The 12,241-nt window shown below is 36.2% G+C and overlaps 1 protein-coding gene across 1 annotated transcript in view; it reads left to right on the plus strand.

Annotated features, from left to right (window-relative positions):
• The window catches only part of LOC145788541 (uncharacterized), a 70,366-nt gene extending 58,928 nt beyond the window's left edge, over positions 1 to 11,438 (plus strand). The window contains exons 22-28 of the mRNA XM_082600302.1: positions 303 to 449; positions 818 to 897; positions 1,472 to 1,536; positions 1,872 to 2,038; positions 2,235 to 2,288; positions 6,623 to 8,549; positions 8,607 to 11,438. Coding sequence (XP_082456428.1) covers positions 303 to 449; positions 818 to 897; positions 1,472 to 1,536; positions 1,872 to 2,038; positions 2,235 to 2,288; positions 6,623 to 8,549; positions 8,607 to 8,859 — 2,693 coding nt within the window. The 3' untranslated portion in view covers positions 8,860 to 11,438. The remainder of the gene's footprint in view (positions 1 to 302; positions 450 to 817; positions 898 to 1,471; positions 1,537 to 1,871; positions 2,039 to 2,234; positions 2,289 to 6,622; positions 8,550 to 8,606) is intronic.
• Positions 11,439 to 12,241: the final 803 nt, after the last annotated feature.

Genomic DNA, 12,241 nt, shown 5'->3' on the forward strand with positions numbered 1-12,241 from the left:
GATTATTTATTTTTATACAACGCTGTATTTTATTGCAAATATACGTTGATGTCAACGCTTTACAAAGCAGAGGGGATTTTGTTACCACATCAACTAGGTCTCGCTCTATTCTATTTCTGAGGCATCTATTATATTTCCGCACGTTTTATTTTACAAGTCATACGAGTAATTTTCCAAACAGGGTTTGTTTGCTATGATCGTGCACTGTACAGCATCTAGTAGCATGGTTTTCACTACAATAAAGCGTTGTAAAAATGCTGCAATTATTACTATTTTTTATTTTGTTATTACTGTTATCGCAGGTTTTAACCCAATATGGAACGAAACTTTTGAATTTATCCTTTATTATCCTGAGTTGGCATTTGTTAGATTCACAGTGTGGGATAGTGATCCCATTGGAAGGGATTTCATTGGGCAGAGAACTATTGCGTTGAAAGCCATTGGCCCAGGTGAGCAAGTACAAGAAACTTTAGGTTTCCACAGCTTGACTTGACTTCGCAACTTTCCAATAGGCTACTGTGCAATTGCTGTTGTTAAGCTGCATTATGATGCCTGGTTTTGTTAGTTTCAAGATCAAGTGATGGCGTGGATTTCTTACTACTCTATGTTACATTTGTAATGACAAATAATTTATAATTAACTTAACGCTTTTTTAAAAGTAAGAGAGGTTGTTGTGTTAGTGTAGCAGACATGTTTTCTTAATACGATCAAAGCTATACTTTAGGCTACGATGTAGCTTGCATTTATTTAATTTCTCAATTAATTCAACAATAGAAGCATCACCAGTGTTGATATCATTTTTCTGATTTGTTTGCAGGGTACAGACATATCCGACTGACTGATCAAGATTTTGCTACTATTTTTGTTAAAGTATCAAAACAGTATATATCTGTGGAGGTAAATATGCCACTGTTTCGCATGGTTATTTGAGATACGGTAGAGTGAAGTAGCCTACACTGCATGCGTCAGGCCACTGGCAAATTAAAGGAACGATTGCAAAAAGTGAGGAAAAATGGAATGCCAATGTGGCCATATATGCCAAACAAATATAAAGCTAACCTTTTGAAAATCGTCATTGATCTATGTGTCATACATATTGTTTTATAGCAAACTGCGTTTCACTTTTCTTTTGAGCATCCTTGCAAATAGATTGCGCTGTGGCTGATGTACTGGCTTTTTTTAGTGCCCTAACAAAAACTCCAACTTCTACGCCCATTGGTCACCGCTCTGCTTAACCAATAATTAAGTTTGTAATATTTTTGGTTAAAGTGCAGGCGAATAGCCAATTCATGCTCTATAACCTATTGAGTGGCCTACCCAAAAGTCTGAGGTATTGGACATATCCTACTTTACAAATTCTGCTAACTGTGGCTCCACTGTTTGATGAATTCTCGAAAATTGCAAGAAAGCAAATAAATCTGGAAAACATTCAACATTTTTACTACACAACACTTTTTGCTATTTTATGTAGGCTCATAAAGCGACTAAAGTCTCAAGAGTTGCATCAAAGGTCCAAAGGAAATCCTCGTTTCTTGGGTAAATAAACCACAGTAGCTTAGGCCTACAACTCACTTTAGTTATAAGTTTTTCAAACTCAGTTAAATCTTTAATCTGTGGTTTTTACAGATACGTACAATCAGTTTTATATAAATATAGGCCTACGTGACTTTTGTCCAAATATTTTTTTATGCACTAGTTTTTGTTTGTAATGTTCCAGTAATGCTCTGTTTTCCAGGAATGCCCGTTTTCATTTTGCGATAAATCAAGACCATTACCAGTCATTGGAAAAACGACATAAATTTTTTCACATTTGCAACCAACATCACAACATAAATTGTTATCGACATTGAAGTATTGCAATTTTTGTGCAGGTTTGGTGACCGAAAAAAGTCCTTCAACGACAGCATCAAAAGTGACTCAAGCGAGTCGTCTAGCGTAAAACGTTTAGTGATTTGCAATCCCTCAGTTATCACACAAAATCCAACGACCAGGGAGAAGTCACATGATCAAGACATCAAAGGTTCTCTTTACAAAAAGGGTCAGTAGCAACACTAACAACTGCGAATTGCAATAAGTACAAGCAAAAGCGCTTCTTGTGAGAAATTCCAATCGACTGCTGAGGTAAACGTTTATGATTCGATATTAAACAATTGTAAAGCGCCCAACCTTCAGTGTTGGTGTTGCAAGAAACCAAAAATCATAATTGATTAGATAATTTTGTTTTTTCTGTTTAGGCATCGCTCGACCTTTAAATGACGTCACGGAAACTACTAATTTCCTGACGAAACGTAAGTGCAAGGCTCATGGTTCAGTGTGTTCTAATCAGACGGCCGAATGAACATGAAAAACACTGACTGGTAAAAGTCTCAGATAAAATTAGATTTTGGCTTCCTTTCTGCAACTTTGTGTGGCAAGCAACTGCTTTGCACAGCTTGGTAAAAGTGCGTTGCCTATACAACATTTACCTGTGCATCAAGGTTGCCAACAGAGCAAATTTCACTTTTAAAGTTCCGATTTTTTACCAAACATTAAAAAAGTCACGCAATACTTATTCGATATTTTTATACCAACCGATTAGCCTACTGATTGAATATCTTTACTTGCCAAGCTAAAGTTTACATAAAATAAAACTAAGTAGGTCAAGCATTTCGACAAACAGTGTTTTGACATTTCAGCATTAGCCTACTTCCTAGTAGTTCTTCGACCTTTTGTGGGCTACAGCACAACATTGTAATTGCAAGAAATCAACAGAAATTCAAAATTAAATACTGGAGTTGTAATAAATTGATACTGCAGTTTGTATGCTTGATCATGTTACTTTTTTGCGCTGCACACAGCAATATCTTTGACACACTCGTGTGCTGTGGCACAGCTGTTAGCAATCAGTAGGTGGGGACGACAAAAGAAATAAGCCACATTGCAGTCTGCACCAAGAAATGATTGCTTGTGCATCTAAGAAAACTTATATCCAGAATCGATAATGACATTAAATGATAGAATATTAACACTTGTTTTGTTTATTGCTTCACGCTTTTCTTTGTAGCAGTGGCTACGTCATGGTAGAGAGCTATGCCAGAGGTAAGATAGAAAGCTATGCCACTACCACTATCAAGTGGCTCATGTTGCATTTGTTCGATGCAATTTCATATAAAATAAACGTCATTTTTATATGTTGTCTTTCAATGTAGTTTTGACGCTTTTGCGTTTCATAATTATTGTAATTTAATTAAGCGGTTTAATTTATGAAAAGCATACAGTCAAAATGTAATTGTATCCCTGTGTTTCGGCTTACAAGCTAGGAAGAATGTGCTGGTGACGATTTCATTTGCACGTTTCAAGATGTAGCCTATGTACCAAATTGAACTCTGTTTTATTGAAAAAGTATCCTACATAATTTCCCACATAGCCTACACTTAACTTTCCACCAAAGTGCATAGTTTGGTTTATGTATTAGTTGATGCATGTCTATGGTTGATCAATGTTGAGAGCCTTCACGTAGCAATCTCGTTAATCTTTTATATGAGACTAATCTCAACATCACAGTTCAGATAAGGTTGATGTTAAAAGTTATGTGCAAGGATGTATACAGTGTCTCTCGGCAGTTGATACGCTTTGCGGCAAAGCTTAACTTTTATATTTAGGCCTATAGACAGAATGATTGAAAAGTAACTTCCTGTTTCGATTTTGAACAATTTGTAAACCGGACAATCCCAGGAACAAATTTCTTTATTTTCCGAAAGCAGAGGTTCGATCAAAAGCGAGAAACTTTTGACCGATTTTCCGCTTTCTTTTGCCTGAAATTAAAACTAAAGTGCACGACATTTATGTCGTAGTTTTGTTAATTATACTTTTTTTTAGCAATAGCCCATACAGATGTTGTGTTATTGAAGTTAATTTACTGTCGTCAAACGTTTCCAACCTAAAACAAACTTTTATCATATGATGCGTCTTGAACGAGCAAAAATTATCTTTTTTTATTCAATTTACTAAAAAGGCGTTTGCCATTCTCCTCAAATTTCCTGAAGTAAACGCAGACAGAGAGAAAATAGAACAGAAATGGGCGTGGTTTGGATGCGAAAAGTATTGATGATAAACACAACAGAGCTATTGTTTCAAGCAAACTTGCAAGCTCTGAACTAAATAAGCAATCTAGTTAAAACGTGTAGTGTTAACGCAATCACTGCGTTAAGTTGCATTGACATTAGCTTACTCTGTCTACTTAGTGGAGAAACAATACGATAATTAAACGAAATACACTATAACTATGAAAATAAAACAACCTTTTTCTTAAAAAGTTATCGCTCTTTCAACAACAGTTAGCAATCGTGTTTTTCCTATCTGAAAAACAGCGTGTTGGCGTTGATTCAACGATTAGAAACGTTCTATTAGTATAAAGGCTATTGTTTTAGCTGGGTGGTTGTTGTATATAAACTAAGTTCTGGAGTAAATTGGCCACGTTGGAGTGGCGTTTATTCTATTTCTATGACGTAATGGCAACTGATAAGCACAGCACAGCTTTTCTGTGGCCAAATAAATGGAGCAAATGTTGAAGTCAAAGAACAGTTTGACTCAGAATCCAGCAGCTAATACTTTGGTGACTTTGCTGAATAGTACAAATTTTATTTTTGTATTGAGTTTTCGTCTTGAAACGTTGACCAACTAATAGAGAAAAATTATACACGATTGATTGATGGATATCTAATTTGGATCAGGTGGTTTGTGCTCTAGGCACTCATCAATCGTCGAACAAAATTTAAACACAAAACTCTTTTGAATAGTGGTATTTAGAGACAAAATTTGTTTTTTTACCGTATGCCATTAGTTTCCATCAAAAAAAGGAAAAATGAAGGAAATGAAACAAAAGTTTTGTTTCAAGCATAGGCTGCGTCATCGTTGTTGCAGACAAAAGGCACAAGATAGAAAAAGATGAAGTGACCAGCACAGCTGAAGCAGCGACACTATTGTAAATATAAAGTTGGCTAGCAAGAGATTTGATCAGGGTTAGAGCCAAACGGCTAGGTAGAGCTTTGGTTCGATTCTTGCCTACACCGTGCCCTGGTAGTTGCTATATCTTCTTATTTAGTGGCGAAAATAGTTGGATTTTGCAATGAATTTTATTATGCAAGTAGAAGCAAACTTTTACGACTCTGAGCAAAGATTTTTATACTGGACCCTTGACTACAAAATTTAATTCGAAATAAAAAAATTAAATTTAGAAATATTTCTGTTTCGAATACTCCGAATAAGTCTGTATTTCATTTTTACTGTTGAGATTGTGGTAAAAAAGAAGTAGATATAAAGAATAAATATCATTGCTATTTGTTCACGCACGTGCACAACTGGCAAAAAAACTGAAAGCTTTCGTTATATTTGCAATCCAAATAATACAATTATTCAGTTTGGTTTTACTGTAGAGATGGATCAGCAGAGAAATAAGTTACAATTTCACACTTTTGTTCAGATTTAAATTGAAGGTTGATTGCACTTGTTTCTTGTTTTTTTCTTATGCAACAAAGTGTTAAATAAGAATTAGCTAGACAGCAGCCACGTCGTTTCTAAATAAAAAATGATTCACTGAAATCACAGTTTTCTAATGGAAACATCCATCATGTTTTATAACACCAGTAATAAAGCTCAAGTTTAGAAGACTCGATAAAAGAACAAGTAGTTAGAAAGTTTGGCAGACAAATTAGATTTAATTTGCAATGCAAAAGAAACAAGGACAGCTACTTTCTGTGTTTTTATTGTGGTTTGCCAGATTAACGGATGACTGCGCCACAAGACAAAACAATTGAATACTTCAAATAGCGGTAGTCCGAGACGAAGAAATGCTAGAAAAAAAAGATGGAGATATAAATCAAAGCAGGCAGACAATATAAAACATTAAATAAGAACATGCGGCATGCAGATGCAAAAAGACAGTGGTACATAGTCGATGACTGCGTTTCAAATCCTGGTCACAAACACTCGCAGTGAGCAATGAGAATAATAACCAGATTTTATGACAAAGCTGCATTAAAGGATAACAACCCTTGTATTTGTTAAATCGTTTCTCTCTCCAGCACGCTTTAACGTTCGTGTTTTGTCGCTTCCACCCTTTCCAGAGCCCTACTATGTTATGGCAAATAAGATTGCTGTTTTTGCTTGATGGTCGGAAATAAAAAAAATCATGATGACATGATGATGATGATAACATACCCAATGTTGAAAAACTAAGATAGTCGTTTGTGAAATTGTACATCTTTTTAGACTTAACTGTTTCTTTTAAATTAAAATAATCTGGTTTTATTATTGTAAACTGCACTCACACATTTATCAGAAGAAATATTTAGGTTGAAGAAAGCTAAATGAAGGCCTATTAAGAAAGTTGCGAATGTAAATAATATTAATTGCTTGTATTTTGATAAAGCATTATCAACTTCAGATTTTCTGTCGTTTTTTTTACAATTGTATAATTTCATTTTCCTGGAACGTTTATTTCAGCTTGTCAAAGTGTCTTGGGTGGCAATTTCACTTGTCCTTTTATTAAGCTCAATCAATATTTGAGCTATTAAGTGCCCAAAGGTAAAGCACAACTTACGACAAACATATAGAACTAATTAAACTGTTCTTTTATTTTTAGATCAACTCGATTCTCCGCAAAGGTTCCGTAAACTTTCTTCTACTTGTCGTGAAAAGTCATCTAGTTTTTCGAAATCCTTTGGTTGTTGTAGCGTTAGTCGACGAAAGAAAAAAGAACAAAAAATGACGTTGATCGCAAACTCTGGAGCTAAATTAAAGCCAAAGCGGTTTTCGTCTTATTTTTCAAAATTCCTTGGAAAGAAACGCTCAAATCGAAGATACACTGATTTCAGTAATGAAGCTATTGTAGAAGACATCGAAAAGACACCAAGGAAATCGCCGAAGAAGAACAAAAACAAGTCTTGCTCTTCTCCGTACCAACCGACCATCGTCCTGGCCAAGAAAAACTCTTTTACCGACCTGCTACCTCACGTTGATCCGGTGGAAGATGAAAACTCACACAAAAACAAAAGAATTTTTTCAGAAACCCTAAGCTCTGTTGATACCTCGACTCCAGTTAAAAGCAAAACCCAACGAGTTGAGGACGACCATCGTAAGAAGCTTGTGAAAGATTTGAACAAAGCATTTTCTTTGCTCCAACCAAAAGTTACTTCACAACCGTCTAAAAGTAGCAATCAGATAGACCAAGTCGTGTCAGAAGATTTAACTTCAATCAAGCCGGCCGAGATTTATTCAAAGTTACTTGCTACAAATCAGAATACCAACATGTCAACTTACATTCCAAAAGCCACCAAGACTGACTTTAACGAAAAAATTCATGCATTATCTAAAAAATCAAGAAATAAACCTCGACGAACTAAAAGTTTGACTGAAAACTTTACTTCTTCTCAGTACCTCAGCAAAAGCTCCAAACACAATGTTTCAATGTCGACTTTTAAGTCTAATTCATCACCAAAAAGCATGCGTGGTGATTTGCATTTCCGCTTTAACACTAACATTCATCATAGTGTAACCGACGGACAGACAATTCAGATCAACCATAAAAAAGAACCTCTTCCGTCCGAGTGCAAAAAATCTTTCAGCATACCGTGTAACCAGACCAATAAACAACCACAAAGATTGAAGTGCACCAGCTTGCTTGACTTGACATCAAAGCAATACGACAATGAAGAAAAAACTACTGTTTCAAAACGAATCGGATATACTTGCGCTTCTCCGACCAAGAAACGGCGTCAGACGAACTGCACAACAAGCAATGATTCAACTGGATCCAGTTCAGATCTTGCAAAGAAAATTATTGAATTAACTTCTGCACCATCAGAAAGTATCTTTTGTCCTCCAAAGCAAACCACCAATTTCCGGTCTCGGCGTCCACGGTCCATGGTTGCTCCTCCAATCGAATCTGAATATGTGATGCTCAATCCGTTGCCACGTATGGAGCCTAGAGAGACACGTCAAACCAACCATAGACACTCCATGCATCCGAAAAGGTTGAGTTTGCGAAATGACCCAGATTGGGACCAGGGATCGAATCTTTTAGATTCACAATCGAAATCTTTGTGTTCTGTTAAACCTCACCAAATATGCAGATTAAAAGATGAATCTACAAACTACAGCCAACAAAACAATGCAAACGTTTACTTATCCCCTGGAGACCGCTACAGAGCAGAGGCTGTCGAGGTCTTATCAAAACTTCGAAGGTCCTTGCAAGATGTGAATGAAGAAAGCACAAATGGGAATTCATTTCGGCAAACTAGTTACAATCCAATCAACTTACAGTCAATGAGGTCGAAAAGCGTTGAAGCTCTTACGGCACGTTCTTTTAGAGAACACTCTGCAACAAATACTGAGAAAATACACCACCCTTGCCGAAGTCGAACAAGAGCCCGGCATATTGCTAAGAAATACAATATGTTCAGCTCAAACGAAAACATTCTTTCAACAAGCGATAAACCCAGTTACCAAAGACAGGTGGATGATGACATGCAAGGCAACGGAGACTACGTCTACTTGAGTCGAAGACCACCGTCTTGCCCAAATTCGCAGGACAGACTACGCTGGAGTAACGCTTCTTACCCCAACAGGCAACCAACAAAATCGTCAAACGTAGACTCTATGTATACAGATCTTTCAAATTGCAGCAATGATGGCCGCTTTATTGTGACTTCGAGGTCAAGCGACTATTATCATCTGAACCTAATTGTTTCGAACGCCAGGTCCAACCCAGATGGAGCAGAGCATCGTGCGCCTCAAACAAACCAGACCCTAAACAACAAGAGATCTTCGCAGAATTGGATGTCTTCTGAACCAAAGATATATTATGCGATTGATGTTTGAACGACTTCTGTTTTGCTAATTGTTGTAACCTATTTTATATACCATTTTTATGGAATCAATTATTGTTGCAACGTGAATGTATGAACTTTTTCACCTGAGACATCACTTACCCGTGAACTTCGACTTTAGCCTTCTAAGTACAATCCAGTAGTTATTTTACCGAGTAGTCTATGACTCCTAGACGGTGGTGTGGTTGCTAAAAACTAGGACTACTGCAGAAGCTTACATTGAAAGTTTGTGAATATTGTTTTTAATATCAAAGTTTTCTGTAAACTCTGCTTCGATAGACCTATACAGTATTGGTGGTGGTGCTATAGGCTTAAAAGTAGATGCACCCTAGCAGCTCTTAGAAGCTTATTTTTAATCTGTTTAAACTGTTACTCGTTTTTGCTAAACACTTACGTTTCGACAGTCTCAAATAACCATTAAGTATTTTGTTTTTCGCAATAACTAATTTATTAAATCGCACTTTTAGTTCAAAATTGGTTGGCTGCTTATTTGAGCCAAAATTATTGATTGACTATTATTTTGCTAAACTGCGAAATGCTCAAAATTAGTTTCAGAATTTAGTAATTTCTGTAACAATTTCTATTTTTCTAACAGTATAGAAGCCTGTTCCAAATGTATTGTAGCTGAACAATGATTTTTTATTTGAAGCTAAACGTTATACTGAGGCAGTATTAACATTTTCAGTCCTCTCGGAAAGCAAGCGAGCTCCAAGCTTCATCGTATTGCATATAGATTTTGATCAGAATATGCACCTACCGCTGTAGTGATGAAAATGGTTTACCAAGTTCTATTTAAGGATTGGGATTCCATTCGTGTGTCGTTGAAAGCCAGGATACTTCAAAACAACTAACCTTGTCTGATAATAAATGGGTTCATAGGCTACCTTTCTCGAAAGAAAACATTTACTAAGAAACAAAACAAGCCTATACTGATGATCTAGTGAATGCGCTAACAATATAGCCATCACTGGTCTAGCCACCCAGCTAATCATGACGTCACATGATCATGCATTGCTCTTCATCTGGTTGGCTAAAAGACCGATTTCAGCATGATGATACTGATGTATGCTGTGGGGCTGTGCTGGCTGAATAAGTGCTTCATATGGACTTTTTGGTTGACTGTGCTGGCTCCCGGACAAGTTTTTTTAAACGGTCTGTCATGGCTGAAACGAGACGTATGTTAGACCTAAGTGTAATCATGGGATTACTGTGAAGAATTTTGAAACTCCATTAGCCTAACCCAATTATCGCCACTTTTAAGTTATGTAGTGTTCTGTAGTGAACTGTAATTTTAGTTTTGAAGCTGCAACCCGTTGTATGATAATTACTGTGTGGATCGCATGAAAATGGTATTTGATCGGTTTTCCTTTTGTAAAGCTCGAAACCAAACAAATATGAAACCAATGGATTCACTATTTTTTGAAAACGAGTTTGTATTTGTAGCCTATACGCCTATAACATTAGCTTCCCAGATAACTCACCTTTAATTTCTGAGACAAAATAGTTGTAATCACTCACTATTAGCCTACATTTATTGGAGCAAACAAATAACCTAGATATGGGACATTACTTGAATATTACTTTTCTGAAATTGTGTCGTTTTTGTTATGATGCAGCTTCATGCATTAGTATGTTAGTTAATCAAATAGGCTTAGCTTGTAATTTTCTCAAATCGTGCAGGCCTATGCTCCAAGACATAACTGTATGTCACGCTAATATGCTAACTTATGTATAAAGGTCGCCATGGTATATTCATACATGATTTTTAATAGAAAGAATTTTCTGGTACATAAAGTAACTGAAGTTTTCGTCCAAGTAGTTAAAAACCGTGTCAGAGTTATTGTTTATATTCCAATTGAAACAAAAATGTTTATCACGTTACCAATTTCAGAAAGTCAAACTTTGGAAACAGCATAATTAAATATTTCCGTTTTGTGAGATGCAAAAGTGTTGTGACGATACGTAACCCACCAATCTTGGACGAGACTATTCATTGCGATGATCGCCTTATCCACAACTAGTATTCCAACAGTAGGCTAAACCCCAAGAGCAAATATTTTCATTTTATGCATTTCATTTTAGTTGCACATTCAGCCAGAAACGCAAATTATAGAAACTAGGCTCTCATATTGTTTTGCCCTTCTATGACGTCAAAAAGTAAACTTGTGTTAATTTTAGCCATGTTTACTCCTGACACAAGTCTCTAGTTATACCGGGAACAAGCACCTACAAAATAAAAGACTATCTGGTATAGGTTAGCTTACAAATGAATGTTTCCGCAGTTATATTCAATTTTTATCAATTTTTTTATAGAATTATTGTAGCCTATACTGCATACTTGTGCTCAAGTAACTTCAAAAAGCAAAACACTGCCAAAGTTATCTGGCCATGGCTCATTATGTCAATCCATGAAAGTTGTTGATATTTTACATTTTATGTTTATCTTGTAGCTTGGTTGTTCTTTGTAAATGCAATAGAATGGGCCGATTGATACCGCATCCTATTGTTTGTAAGCTACTTATGAATATAGATAGATGTACTGTTCCCTAGTACTCCATTTTTCTCATTCAATAAAAAAAGCAACAACAATGTATTTGCTCGTATTGTTTTGCTTTGTGTTATTTCATAATAATAATAATAGGCTATTCATTTTATTTTACTCCCATTATAGGCTAATAACATAATAGAATTATATTATACATTGCAAATCACATGTGAAACACAGACAGCTGGAAGCAGCGCAAAGACCGTAGGTAGGCTACAATTTGCGAATCAGCAGCTCCCATTAAGTGAGCTGACGACATAGACGCGTGCTCAAGAGCGCATCGTAGGCTACGTTCTGCTGACCTTCCCTCTCGACATTCAGCCACGCAATTGGATAAAAACCAGTTAGCTTATGTTTCAGTTTAAATGTAAATGGTTTCGTCTGAAGGTTGCTTAGATCAGGGCTTCCCAAACTGGGGGTCGCGACCCCTCAAGGGGTTGCGTAACGAACTTCAGGGGTCGCAGAAAGTATACCAATTTGCACAAGGTGCTGCATATTAACACTTCTGTGCAAGATGCTTTGACAGTTATTAACTTTATTAAGAGTCGAGCACTCAATAGGCTGCCCGTATTTTTGAAAATTTATGAGGTGAAATGGAATCGAAGTTAAAAACTCTTTTACTGCATCGTGAAGTGAGGTGGCTTTCAAAAGTCAAAGCTTTAAAATGGCTAGCCAATTAGCGTTGAAAACCGAAATCGTGATTTTTTCCAACAGAATAAAATTCATTCTTGGTCCACCATTTTCGCAATAACATCTAGCTTTTGAAATTATGTCAGATTTGCTTGAACAACTGAACGAATTTAATTTGTCCCTCCTATATGAGATAACT

The sequence above is a fragment of the Aplidium turbinatum genome, chromosome 2, assembly GCF_918807975.1.
Source record: "Aplidium turbinatum chromosome 2, kaAplTurb1.1, whole genome shotgun sequence".
Taxonomy (NCBI): Eukaryota; Metazoa; Chordata; class Ascidiacea; order Aplousobranchia; family Polyclinidae; genus Aplidium; species Aplidium turbinatum.